General features: G+C 32.8%; 1 protein-coding gene across 3 annotated transcripts; it reads left to right on the forward strand.

The window, feature by feature from the left end:
• The first annotated feature begins 239 nt into the window (after nucleotides 1-239).
• Nucleotides 240-4,955, forward strand: LOC132749154 (suppressor of cytokine signaling 5-like). 3 transcript variants are annotated; one of them, XM_060738851.1, is made up of 3 exons: nucleotides 240-396; nucleotides 2,365-2,529; nucleotides 3,288-4,955. In XM_060738851.1, exons 1-3 carry the CDS (start codon nucleotides 309-311, stop codon nucleotides 4,682-4,684), a joined length of 1,650 nt encoding a protein of 549 aa, XP_060594834.1. In that variant the 5' UTR covers nucleotides 240-308; the 3' UTR covers nucleotides 4,685-4,955. The 3 variants fall into 3 exon arrangements, with proteins under 3 accessions (XP_060594834.1, XP_060594836.1, XP_060594835.1); XM_060738853.1 differs by lacking the exon at nucleotides 240-396 and adding an exon at nucleotides 432-557; XM_060738852.1 differs by lacking the exon at nucleotides 240-396 and adding an exon at nucleotides 548-667.
• Nucleotides 4,956-15,085: the final 10,130 nt, after the last annotated feature.

Genomic DNA, 15,085 nt, shown 5'->3' on the forward strand with positions numbered 1-15,085 from the left:
TATCGTCGCAAATGAAAAATGATAATTGACCGATTATAAATTATTTCTAAAAATTCTTTCAATACATCGCGAGACCGTCGATTTGTGTAATAACCTACTAATCGACGACGGATCGCCTGAGACCATCGATTTTGTGGACATCGGATAAGAGGCCTCAGACACGAATAACAGCCACGCAATAATTGGCAGTGTTCGTTTGGAACTTTGTCCGACATACATCCAGAGATAAACGTTGCCCGTTTTGATAGCCATGAAAAACATGGGTCAAGGTCGCATGACCTCATCTGCATATCATTTCCGGTGATTTCATGAATGAAAATGCCAAAGGTTTATTTATAAGTAATTTCAGCGTTTGTTGGTCGAACAGATTACCACAGAGCTGGGCTATGGCTTCAGGTTTTATCATTGGTTAAATCTTTGTTAAAGAAAAAAAGTAATAGTTAAACTTATTGTCTGAATAATGTCAAAACGTTAGGTCAGAAAGAGAATCTGGAAAACCAAAAATATGACCGTGGGAAATTTTGTTAAAAATTAAGGATGCTGTTGTCACTCATCACGTAGGCTTGTTTTAAATATTAGAACTTCTTTATTACTAATGTTTATTTAAAGCCTTTTCTTGTAGTTGTAATAAGGAATATATCGTGTCAAGGAATTGACAAGAATCCAGGTGATGTGATGCTGACATGACATAATTTATGATTAAACAAATTCATTTTCTCAACTTACGGGTGGCATGGCATGTACATCTAAAACTGAAAAATTAATTATTCTATACTGTACATAAAAAGTATAATTGACATGTTAATTTATTCCACTTAAACAGAGAATTTTGATTTTCACCAAAAAAAAGGAACTTAAACCATGAAAAATAACTTGTTAATAATTGTTAATCAACTTAAATCTTAATCAAGTTAATGTTGTCTGTCAGCCATATTGATAGATATTAAGGAAGTTGCTAGCTACATGGGACCGTCCTGCTAGCCAAAAGTTCTACTAGCCATATGAGAATCACAAATGACTTACATGTAAGTCTTAGTCTATACAAGTGGAAGTGGATAGCCTTTAGGCATTTTTTTAGTAAATCCCTAGCATTTAACAAAAATAAAATAAGAAAAAAACAAACATCAGTTACTAGAAATGGCTATGGAAATATGTTTCTGTAATAATATGAATAAGGCAAAGCCTCAAAGAGAGCTCTTTGAAAGACACAATAGTTCTAATACAACCATATTTAGCAGCTGTACACTTTTAACTACACCTTTAGGCTTTACCATACAGTTATGATTACATTATGCCTAGAACTGTTCAGTGCACATTTGGTTGAAAAATTCACTCAACACTACCAAAAACTATTTTTGCTTTCAAAATGTGGCCATTTCATGTTTAAAATGATATATCTAAATTGGATCCACCCGTCAGATAACATAAATTCACTTAATTTCCAAATTTGGATTTAATTATATATAATTACATTTCGAGAGAAATTATTCCATCTCGGGAAAAGGATGTACTATAGCAAACAGTAATGTATTGGAAGTTGATATTCCTGTGGAGCCTCTTTCTATTTTCTCTTTATTTTATGGATAAGATGTGTATAAAGGTTTTCTTTTGACTTTGACTGCAATTTATCATAAAAATATTAAAATGTGCTAAATACTTGAATCAGTCAAAATTTTACGTACTTTATAATATATTTGTTAAACGATCATGAATGCGCCAAGAGTCCTATTTCAAAAAAACGTAAGTTCGCCAAACTTCATATTTGGTTTAATGGTAATTGGCAAGGAATTCCGAATGTCAATTTGAATGGGAACCATAATAAGAAAGGAAACCAGAAAAACTGTTTACCGGCATGCTGTGGTATACAGTAGTATTGCTGGTACTGATTCCTGGCGTGCTTCAATAAAATAGGACAGGGAACCAAAATTGCCTCTGATGAAGAGCAGGCAAACTTTTTACCTATAATTAAATTTTACTGTACTTCCGGTTTTCAAAAGTTTTTAAAACCATCACTTCTAGAGATGCTCACGTTACTGTAATGCTTGCTAAATGCAAGCAGGCCCTATGGGTCTGTTCTCCAAGCTCACTTTAAATTTCTGATCTGGCTTATACATAAAATTTAATAAAATCTTTGTTGAGTTCATAATTGCCAAAAAACTTACAATTTACATGTGGCTAGAACTTTTGGCAAACAGTAAGGGCATGTAAAGGAGACAAAGTTACAGAACAAAAAAATCTAAAGTTATTTTATATAAATGAGCCCTTGCCCAAACAGACAGCTCTGGAATGGTGATTAAAGTGCTAAAAGCAAATGACTTGCATTAAATTTTATTAATAATTTAATCTTTTATTTGCAAATTGCAGGAGGAGAAGATGCCATCTCGTCCGCATCAAAATTGCTTGGAACTAAAAGAAATAGCAAAGTAGAAAAAGAAAGGCCAAGATTCCTAGCCCGGCACAGAATGCACAGGTCATCTGTTCGGCCGTTTTTCTGCTGTGGAAGTCAAATTTCATTAAATAGTATAACAGGTAAGTTAATTTCTGTGAAAGTTTAAGATATGATTTCTTCGTATGTGTGATGTAGTTTTCTCTGTTGATGCAAGATCTTGATAACTGTTTTAGATTAACTCTCTGAATGTACTAATCTGTAATAATGATTAACCATTAGCTTTCATTATTATAACATCATGTGAGCAAGCAAGTCAGTACAGTTGTTCTAGACCTTATACTTCTGTTGCTTTTTTTAAGTTTTTGATTTATAATTTAACTCTTGAATTAACAATGGAATGTTCCTAATTCAAAGCAGGGCAAGTGTATTATATGACTAGTTGTGCATGTATAAAATGTATGTTTACACAAATTAACAACAATAGTGTTATGATAGATTGTTTATTTAGTTATTTATCAATGAAAAATGTACCCTTTTCCATTCCAGTCTTGCTTGGTTTATATTGCTCAGCTGCATTTCTTTATCACACATCATTTGATATTTTCTTACAGTATTACATACATATTGTTAGACAAAACTATTAGGGACTGTGGATTCTTTTAATGTAAGGAAGCTACATGTTATTGTAGCTAGCTTATAGAAAGTTGATGGTTTTATGACCTTAACAATGATGGTATGACTTAAAACCCCAACACACACACAATTAAGACAAAAATTCCATATTAACAGTCAAGTTTAGTGTTGTTGCCATCTGTATTATCAAAATAAAGAGTAATAAATGTAAAACTATTAAAATGGTGTTTATGATTGGTAAATAATGTTATATATATTATTACAGAAATGAAGGACATACCAGCAGGCCCACATGAGAAATCTCTTGATGATGATTATGAAGATGTGACGGACTCGGACGATCTTGTCGAAGATACCGAGGTAGTTGGAGCTGCGGGTAGCGACAGCTGCAGTATCAAGTCTGAAAAGTCCTCACACAGGTCATCCCGCATTCCAAATAGCAAGAGAAAGAAGGCATCTACACTACATGATAAGCCGAGCACACGAAAAAAATTCTGGTCTGTAAAGCTGCGTGGGAAACTTCATACAACAAAACAGTCGCACTGTGTTTCGGAGTCTGAATTGAATGTGCCATTAAAATCAGGTGCGGAGTGTGTATGTACATCATACAGACATTCTATTTCTGGAGCAGAAGGTGGGACAGGTATATTACAAAGTGATATAAGTCTGCCTGTTTCGGCAATGGCTCATTTGCAGCTTGCTGCTTCAAATAATGAGTTGAATAGAGGATTACAAGGGGAGATCACTGGCAGAGCTGGTCGCCATGTGAATAGAATAGATGTCCCTCTTCCGATTATAAACCTGAATGCATTGTATCCAATAAATGACATTGATGAACAGTTAATTGCCCAAAGACGGTTTGAAATGGAACATGGAATTGAGGTCAAGGATGGTACTGATGGTAATGTTTGGGTACATAAATCGGAACAAGATGATAATGAAAAGTTAAAAGTTGGGCAGGAAGCTGCGGGCCAGTATCCTTCATATGGTGCTATGGGATTTTTTTCAGCAGAAGCAGAAAGTCTAGTCAGCTCTACTCTCAAACCTACTAATATAGACACAAGGAGCCTGGCATGCTCAACACTTAGTCTCAATGCCAACCCCTGGTTGCCGAACATTTCACGCCCTCTTGGTGGTATTCATACCCAGGTGGATTATAAACATCACCTTGTACCAGACCTTCAAAGGATTATTAAATCAAGCTTTTATTGGGGTGTCATGGATCGTTACCAGGCTGAGAAATTAATCGAGAACAAACCAGAAGGGACATTCCTGTTACGGGACAGTGCACAAGACGAATTTCTGTTCTCAGTCAGTTTTCGAAGATATGGTAGATCCCTTCATGCAAGGATTGAGCAGTGGAATCACAAGTTCAGCTTCGACTCGCGAGATCCAGGTGTGTTTGCCGCAGGATCTGTGTGTGGTTTAATAGAACACTACAAAGATCCAAGTAGTTGTATGTTCTTTGAGCCGATGCTCACTCTCCCACTTCATCGAAATTTTCCATTCTCTCTACAGCACATTACACGTGCAACAATATGTAGCAGTTTAACTTATGATGGCATTAACCAGCTTACACTGCCATCAAGCTTAAAGGAATATCTACGATTTTATCACTATAAACAAAAGGTTCGTGTACGCAGATTTGACAATGTAGCTTAGAAGTTAGAAACCGGGCATAAAGAGACTTTATTGTGCAATCTTTACAGTTAAGATATTGGCCATCAAAAAGCATTAAGGCCTTGAAATTTCATCATTCATTTAAAGAGATAGTGACTTAAAGTATTGGTTGCTTTTAACGGAGAAATTTCATCTGTAATTACATATTCAGATTTACATTAATTAGATTAATGCTTAATGTATTTGTTGCCAATGTAAAATAAAGGCATATTTTTCCTTTGCCATGTAAGTACATGTATAGCCCATTTATTTGTTTTTTCATATATATTGGAAATTCCTTGTAAATTTTGCAGTTCATTTTTCATAGCTAATTAGTAGCATTACTTTTAGAAAGGGTCTCCCACTAAGGTTGCTGGGGATGGGACATATAGATTTGCCCTTGTCCATCAGTGATGCTGTTCTCCTGTTAACACTGTAGACTTAACAGTGGAATGTGAAGGCTTCGATGACTTACTGTTTGTCTTGCCTTTGTGAATTATGATATGATATAATTTATTTATCAGGTGTCTTCTACATTCTATTTTCAATTTATGGAATTGAAAAAAAAAATCAACATAGCATAAAGGTCAAAGTTATTATATAGCATAAGTGTCAATGTTGTTATATAGCATCAGGGTCAATGTGGTTATATAGCATAAGGGTCAATATTGTTATATAGCATAAGGGTCAATTATGTTATATAGCATAAGGGTCAATATTGTTATATAGCATAAGGTTCAATGTTGTTATATAGCATAAGGGTCAATGTTGTTATATAGCATAAGGGTCAATGTTGTTATATAGCATAAGGGTCAATGTTGTTATATAGCATAAGGATCAATATTGTTATATAGCATAAGGGTCAATTATGTTATATAGCATAAGGATCAATGTTGTTATATAGCATAAGGGTCAATTATGTTATATAGCATAAGGGTCAATATTGTTATATAGCATAAGGTTCAATGTTGTTATATAGCATAAGGGTCAATGTTGTTATATAGCATAAGGGTCAATGTTGTTATATAGCATAAGGGTCAATTATGTTATATAGCATAAGGGTCAATATTGTTATATAGCATAAGGTTCAATGTTGTTATATAGCATAAGGGTCAATGTTGTTATATAGCATAAGGGTCAATGTTGTTATATAGCATAAGGGTCAATGTTGTTATATAGCATAAGGATCAATATTGTTATATAGCATAAGGGTCAATTATGTTATGTTTTGTCCTTTTGGGGTTAAATTCAAAAAAGTTGTGAATAAATTACCTTTTTAGCATAAGACAAAAATAATTTCCATGACATGTTTTGTTGTAATTTGCATTGGGTGAGTTTTAAAAATGTTTATGTTTAAGACTACTGTAGCTTTCATTATTAGCTTGTCTGTTTTGAGGAAATAGCCGAGCTATTATGATTGCTGCAGTGTCATCTTTGTTGACGTTGTCATCCTGCAAAAACTTTCATGTTGCCCATAATTCAAATTTTTTAAGTTATGTACATGAAGCTTAGAAAAGTGCAGTTATTAGACATGGGGCATAATTCTTAAAGCAATATTTCTGGAGTTATGCCCCTTTTTAGCAAAGTTTTTAACAGATGAGTGTTACCACTGCACGCAGTGGTCTTGATTAAGTTTAGAATCATAGTGATAAATTACTTTGTTAAAATGGCAGAAAGTAAAGTTGACCATCTCACAAAGCATAACAATTTCTGACATTATTTTTTATTTTTCTGTTACATCATGAACACATATAAAATTGCTTGCTTTGGTTGTAGAGTTATATTGTTTAATTAAGATTTCATTGTGAACAGCAATTTCGGTGCTATTATAATTTCAGTTTTTATTACGTTTCTATTTTATGTTTTTATAATTTTAAGTTTGAGCTTCTATTATCACTAGTATTTGAGCTTTAGGCTTGTCAAAGTTTATCACAAATAAGCATATGTTGTTATGTACAAGTACGTGTTTGTCTGGGTAATTGCCTAGCCATATTTCAGGGATTCCCAGTAAGCACAATTTTGGCCTAAATGACTCATTATTGTTTCATGTACCAAAATTATAAGTCAAAAATTTTTTTGGCTAGTAATTAAAGTGGATAGGTCTACAATGGGTATATTTATGTTAAGTTTTTCAAACATTGATAAAAACAATACCAATGTATCATTTGGATATTCTTATTTACAATACTGCTTGAAAAAGAAATGTTGATAAAGTTATAAATGATTTAGAGTGACCATTTATCTGACGAATAATAATATTTTGTTCTAGAGCATTTATTACCTCCTTTATAATGTATGTGATGTCAGATTATGTATCTTACACTAGCCAATAACTTTCATGTATAATTCATTAGTGGTTTGTTGTAAGGTTTAATACTAAATACTATTAGTGTAATTAGTCATTGTATTACAGGCCTTCCAATATAGACCAATTCACTTTAAATTATGTTGTTTATGAAAATCTACGAATATGAATTCACATTGCACATATAGCTGTTGATAATTTCAAAAAAGTAGATATGCCACACAATTACATCTTAGATGAAATAATTAGAGAAAAAAAAAATTATTTCGTTATTTGAAATAGTAAATACAAATATACTTATTATTTTTTTCAATTTTTCTTTTCAACTTTGAAATTTGTTTTGCCATATAATTAATATGTACATATATTTTTTTGAGATATTTTCTTAAATTTCGTTCAAAATTTTTGAAGCAGTAAGTTTTCCAATTATTCTTGTTGAATTACATTATAATATAAGCTTTTTTCGTCACCTACATGCATTGTATTTTAAACTGAGTTCTTATGTAAGCGTTTTATCATATACATGATTGCTTAGATTGAAGTAATTTTTTTTTTAAATCAGTGTATCCCAGTTCCAGTTTGTTTGTGGGAGTAAAATGTTTTGCTACTTATACTTATAGTCTTATTGTGAAAGCTTTGTCATAGGAAATGTACATCAAAGGCAGTCCTGGAAGTTTCTGGTAGATGTAACTTTGACAACAAAATGATGGAAAATACCCTTTTGATGTATGAGTCAATCACTGATGTATAAGTGTAAACATATTATTAATGACATCTCATGATTTTCATGGGCTATTTGTAGGTCACTGACCAAGACCCAGAACTCTAAATTCCATTTTTTATAATTCTGAATGTTTATATTGCCAATATTGCTTTGTTTTATGCAGTTGCTTCAAGTTTAATTTTACTTACATTATTTAATCTTCAGACAGATTCAAATGTAAATACATAAAGCATTATATATCTATATTTTGAGGAATGAGGATGTAATGCATTGGACATAATATTTTTTTTCATTCTATGATTTATTTTGTTGCTGTATTTTATGTTTTGCTTGGTTAACTTACCCTGGATCAAAAGAACTTTTGTTAAGGTGCAATTGATAATTAAATATTTATTTCAGAAACAAGACTTTCTTTTTTTCATTATAATTGTTAAGATTGCTAGGATCTACTTTCACTTCGGAATATATGTTTAAATTTGTTTAAAGTGACATTATGCCCATGCTTGCAAGAGTATATAGTGAATGAACAGATAAATTTTATGATTTAGATTACATGAACCATAAATAAATCACATGGCCCAAGGAAATTATTATTAATATCCATCAGAATATACATCTAAGATTTAATTTATTAAAAAGTGTTGGGCAGACTTTTTGTATTTTAGACAGATTTATGTTTTGCAATATCAACTGTTGGTCAATCACCATTGTAACAGTCAATTATATATAATAATGAGCCATGTCATCACAAAACCAACGTAATGGGTTATTTGACCAGCATGGATCAAGACCAGCCTGCGCATCCGCGCAGTCTGATCAAGATCCATTGTTTGCTATCAGTTTCTCTAGTTGTTATAGGGTTTGTAAGCGAACAGCATGGATCCTGATCAAACTGCGCGGATGTCTGGGTCCAAGCTGGTCGCAAACCCATTATGTTGGTTTTGTCATGGCGCGGCTCATAAATTGAAATATATAGTCTATTCAACCCATCTTGACAATGTGAGAAAGGGAAAATACCTAAACTTTACTGAAGATTTGAAACTTACACTTACCCCTTACCATGCTTTATACATGCTCTTGAATGGACTTGTCTATCTTTCAATCTGGACAAAACCATTCATCATTTAGAGAAAATTTCAAAATACATAGTGACTGAAAGATATGCTCAGCAGCCAATTGTATAAACAATTTAACCGCGCGGTTACCACACGGTTACGGTAACCAGCCCGGTAACCTCGCGGTAAGCGATTGTATAAAAAACATCAAAAGCAGTAACCGCGCTTTAACCGCAGTTAAATTTAACCCAGGTAAAGTAGCTTGGTAACTGCACGGTAACCAAAACCAACATGGCGGACATTTTACGCGTTTCACACCGACGACCCCGACAATTTCGACGAATGCAAGGGTGATATTGGTCTGCACTGGTCACATGGGTAGAATATGTGCTAGGGGTTAGAACTATAAGTATCACTACTATGTTTCATCAAACGAAATGCAAAAAAGTAGCAGGAGCCGAGTGGTTAACGTTGTTACTTGCCCCTCATCGATGTGGGTTCGAATCCCGAAAGGAACTTTGGATTCTCTCATTTGAGGAAGCTATCAAGCTAGCTTACAGAACGTCAGTGGTTCTACTCAGGTGACCGTTTGTGCATGAAATATAGATGGAAGGGCACATGAGGTACTCTTTTTTTTTAAATGAGTTTATTTAAGGTCGCCGCCGGAAAGCCCATATGGGCGACCGTACACTCAAGTCGGGTCATCCTAGAGCGTCCCGCCGAGATTTTTCGTCGATTTTTTCCCCCAGCTTTATTGCCCTCCGAGCATTATTTCAGGCACGAGTGGGCATGTGGGTAGAACCACCGACCTTCCGTAAGCCAGCTGGATGGCTTCCTCACATGAAAGATTCCTCTGAAACATCGTCATATTACTTACACGTGCCAAGTCGGTGTGACGTAATACCCAATCAAACAAGATTAGACCGCACATACCATTGTATACACACCGGTCTCAAATATCGTCAGTAAGACCGGTGTACACAATGCCGCACATACTGGTAAAATCCGGTTCAGTGTGGTTTATTGCTAAATATGGCTAGTTGTGCAAAATAGAGCATTATTTTTTACATTATCAATAATCCGCTTTGTTCATTTGTCTATTCTTTGTATTTGTAGTTTTTATGCCAAATGATCCAAATAGCTAACAAAAACTTGTTTTGGTAGAGTGCTAACTTTGATATCAATTTGGACCAATTTTTTAAATCACACTTATAATACCGATGGAACGATATTTTAATACGTTAAAAGCAGCACGCCACCACGGATCTTAATTTATATTTGATCTGATACATCAGAGATCCTGTGTGTTGTAATTAAAGATATAACAACACGTAAGTGAAATTTTATATATGTATATAATTATTCTTCTAAAGCAATGTCTACTGTAAACATCCAAGAATATGATTATTTATGTACTGCAAATGTTTATTCACATTAAAAGTAATCATTAAAATCAAAAATTTGGCTTAGACTTTATCGAAAATAAATTTACCTGCCTTTATTTAAATTAAATGTAAATTCGGTAATATCTTTACAAACAATGCTTTCTGGAACTTTCTTCATTTGAGCATCATATTATGATATAAAACCATAAAAATTTGAGTTACACGATCTTTAATAAAAGACTGGTAGTGTCAACTTGATAAGGATATGTAATAAATGATAAATATCAAGTGCTTCAGCATGATTGGTAACATATTTCATGTCAGTTTCATATATACATGCACAGGTTTTGACAGTAGCTTCATTTTAGTAGAAGCTAACATTTAAACTAAATGACAGAAATGTTTACCAGAATGAGACCATGTGCAGAGCGGTGGTTTGACCTTTCTCAGTCAAAGTCACACTGTGCCCACTCTGTATCTTTTGAGCCAATAGAAAGGAAGTTATAGATATTACTTATTATGAGACAGTGTGCAGAACACAGGTTCGGGCTTCCTGAGATCAAAATCGGTACTGATCCGGGGGTTATTTGATTGCTACAGGCTTCTGTAGGAAAACGCATTTTAGTTAACTTTGTGGTCTACAAACTCTGGGGATTATAGTTTCACTCAATCATACGTGTCTTTCCTTTTCAGCGTTATTACGCCTTTATTCGCGTTATTACGCCTTTGATTTGCGTTATTTGGCCTTTCGATTCGCATTATATAACGCCTATATCTTTTATTTTTTTCACCTTATTTGCGTTGCTAAGATATCTTTTTCGCATTATTATTGCTTTTGATTCGCGTAATAATGCCTTTTAATTCGCGTTATGTCTTTATTCGCGTTTTTACTCCTTTTGAGTCGCGTTATATAGAGGATATTTGTTTAGTTCAGTGTAAGATCGGAATATAACTATTTCACCGAGGCACCAAAAGATATATTTCCACGAGTGAAATAAGAACTTTTGGTGTTCACAAGGTGAAATATATGTTAATCTTACACTAAACTAAACAACTTTTCTTATATTATATGCAAAGAAACGTTTTAAAAAGACATTTAAACTAATACTGAATGAAAAGCGCGCCAAATAATAATACAACGTGACGTCAGTACTGTGCACGCTGGTATTTCACTGAAACAACGTAAGGGGCTTAAATTCAAAACAGTGAAATTATCAAAGTGGTAATTTCATTGTTTCAAACAGTGAAATTACCAGTTTTATATCACTGATATATTTCTATAAACCATCGAAAAGCATGTCATAAAACGCCTTTATTCCCGTTATTACGCCTTTTGATTCCTGTAATTACGCCTTTCGATTCGCGTTGTAACACCTTTATTTGCGTAATAACGCTTTTTGATTCGCGACTTTTTTCGCGTTACTACGTCTTTTGTTTCGCGCTATTACGCCTTTTTGCGTTAAAACGTCTCCTTTCGCGCTATTACGCCTTTATTCGCGGAATTACGCCTTTATTCGTTTTACTTCGGAATTTAGTTTCTCGTAGTTTCGCCTTTTAATTTGTGTTATTACGCCTTACCAATATTATATTTATTTCATTTGATACTATATTAGGCTTTCATAATTTATGACGTAAGTTATTGGCACATTTTTAAAAATTCTTTTTGTTGCCATTCATCCATGTCAGGTGATATGATTAAACTTAAGATAATTCAAGACTTATGGCTGAATTAAGATTTATCCAAAATATCAAAATATATCACCGATTCAAGGACACCGAGCAGACAACAGTTTATTTAACCTATTAAAGTTAAACTTTAGAATTTAAAACTACTTGCTTATTGTTCTAAACGATTCGATTCAATCTCAGAGATCCTATTTAATCGAGATTCAAAAACGTAAAACTTTCAACATTTTCATATACGTTACATATTTGAGAATTTTCATTGGGATGTATGATATATCAAGTGCTAAAATTTGTAATTCTTTACCAGCTAATTTTCAATAAAGAATCGCTTTTATAAGTTGTCTCGCTCAAGTTTCATAAATATTTTGAAATCAGGCTACACTCTTATAAGTGCATACAATACATCTATGTAAAATTGATACGAAGGACATGTGTATATGTTCCAGTTCATGCGATATGTTAGTATATGGATTGGTATGCGATTGAGAAGAGTTTAGCACTAACAAAAGATACACTATAAGTACATGTAACACTTTTTGAGAAACGTTCTCTTTTATTTTCATTTTTAATGAAATTAAATTGAATGAACACATAAACATGGGATGCTATATAACTGTATTAACTATTTATATATGATTAAATGATACAACATTGTTTTAACAATTAAAAAGTACCACGCTTTGATTAAAAATTTAGTTCTAGTTGTCCCATACATTATACTTGGATGGCTCGTAGACTATACACATATATCACATACAATATAAACTCATTACAATAACCTATAAGCTCAATAGGTAGAGCATTGGACTGTGAATCGGGCGATCAGTGTTCGATTCCCAGACGGCGCAGGTCATTTTCGTTGTGATTGTTATACAGAAATTATCAGTTCCTTGCGAAAGTGAGGGTAAAGCCTGCTTGATAGCATGACCAGGAACGATAACGTGGTTGAGCTGTGCTCCGGTAAATTCAATGTGGCTTACTGCCATGATCCGGAGGGAAAAAACACCACCATGTCAATACAACGACAACAAGATTCGGAACTGCCTCGGCTATTATCTATAATAACCTAGGAAACTATACGGATTGTAAGTAGTGCTACCACGTGGTTTCAGATGCAAACAGAAACAGAGATAATGTTAAACGAATGTATATATTTGACATTTAATGTCTGTTCCGGAACTCTTATGCTTGAAAATATGTCTAACAACAATTTGTAATTTAAATATGCCCACTGATGTACAATTTTAAACAAATTCGACTGAATGTTAACAGGTTGGTTTTTTGTACTTTCGGTTTCTACAACCATGATAATAAATATATAAATGATGTATTGTTTGCTTTTCTACCTATGAATTCACTTATGTTAGGTGGCCTTTTTCTACATATATTGGAAATAAACTTGTCAACAACTCCCAGCATTTAATTACTATTTGCTTACATGTTTAGTTTCTTCGAAATACCGCATCCGTTCTGTGTATTCATACTATTGTGTTCGAGGTCCTTATCCGCGAAGACTGACGGAAATGGCCGAGTAGTTGCGATTGCGACAACAAGTGTCTTATTTTGACCTCGTCATCACTCAATAACAATTGTCTTATTTTTTTTCTGAAATTCGTAGATAAAACAGAATTTCTGAACATTTTACGACATCCTTTTGAAAAAAAAAGATATTTTCCTTTACAAGAACTTTACCTATAGAGAAAGGTAGACATTTACATATTGAAAGAAATCAAAGAATATGTCATTTATGTCCAAAACAATCTCTTGGGGATGAATTCCATTACTTATTTGAATGTCACTTTTTTAACTCTCTTCGTAAAAAGTTTATTTATTCGAAATTCTCAAATCATCCTAATATTTATAAATTAGAATCTTTAATGAATAGCTTTGACCATTCAATTTTATTAAAACTTGCATTATTCTGCAAAATTATTATTTCAAAATTTAAATAACTTTTTCTCCCGTAAGTCATGAATTTTTCAACTTTATGAATGTATTTACATAGGAACAATTTTGATAACTTCTGTATAAGACAATCATGTCCAAAAAGTAGAGTCTAGTCATATGTTATATGTTAGTCAAATTGATTTCCTTATTATATAATTTTATGTTTACATGTTTTGTTAATTACTTTTGAATAACTGTTCATTATATTGTTGATATATCATAACCTTATGCATATTATATGCCCTGGTTTTGAATAAATCTTGAAATCTTGAAAATCTTTAACATGTTAAGTAAAATTTGTTTTTAAAGAATCACACATGTGTCCCATTTTACGTCATCTATAATACGAGGGAGTGGCAACGGCACCGCGTTGTTATTACTTAAAAAGTCATACCACTATATTCCATCACTGGCAAAAAAATAGAGCGTACATAACACGTTTAACAGAACAGAACAGAACAGAACATATATTTTATTTTGAATTAAGCATATACAGCTCATCTTCATATACAACAAATATATACATGCATGAATATGAAAAATGGTAAACGCATATCAATAAATAAAATAAACTAGTGAGAGTGTAATACAACACATGTAATATTTACAATCCTTATATAACTTTAAACAAATACAAATAAACAAGGTGGTCTAATATAAGCATATCCGGCATTCAATGAATCAAATCTCAATTTAAAAGCTTTATTACAATATATAGCTAATTTGTTAACACTGACATATTCCTTTCTGAAGTTCAGCAATTCTAAAAATTTAAAACATGCTAGAGCGGGGTTTCTTGTAAAAATAGTTGGATATATACTGTTTCCTAAGAGAATCATACAAAGTTACAAATCAATACAAAGTGATATTCATCTTCGATGTCATTATTGTTGCAAATAGTACATTTCCGGTCATTTCTATCAATATTATTGTGTCTACCTGTTTCTAATTTAATAAATTGTGAGATGATTAAATCTTACGTTTAGCTCAATATATTTCTTAATTTCATTAGAGTCAACAATATCCAGGTATTTTAGACCCTGCTAAAATCGGTTTTGATATGTTTATACAAATACAAAGAAGAACAAATATGTACACTAGAATGCCAATTTGTGAAATATAACATATCTTTTAAACGAAAACCAGTAGGACTGGTATTAATATATTTAGCTTAACTGATTCTGGATACATCCACACATCATTAAAACAAGCACTTTGCAAAAGTTGCTTTGACTTTAGACAACCAATTTACAGTATTAGACTCTATCTCCAATCTCTTGACAATTAACAATATAATTTAAT

This window comes from Ruditapes philippinarum, unplaced genomic scaffold, assembly GCF_026571515.1.
Source record: "Ruditapes philippinarum isolate M1 unplaced genomic scaffold, ASM2657151v2 ctg7208_1_1_1_1, whole genome shotgun sequence".
Taxonomy (NCBI): Eukaryota; Metazoa; Mollusca; class Bivalvia; order Venerida; family Veneridae; genus Ruditapes; species Ruditapes philippinarum.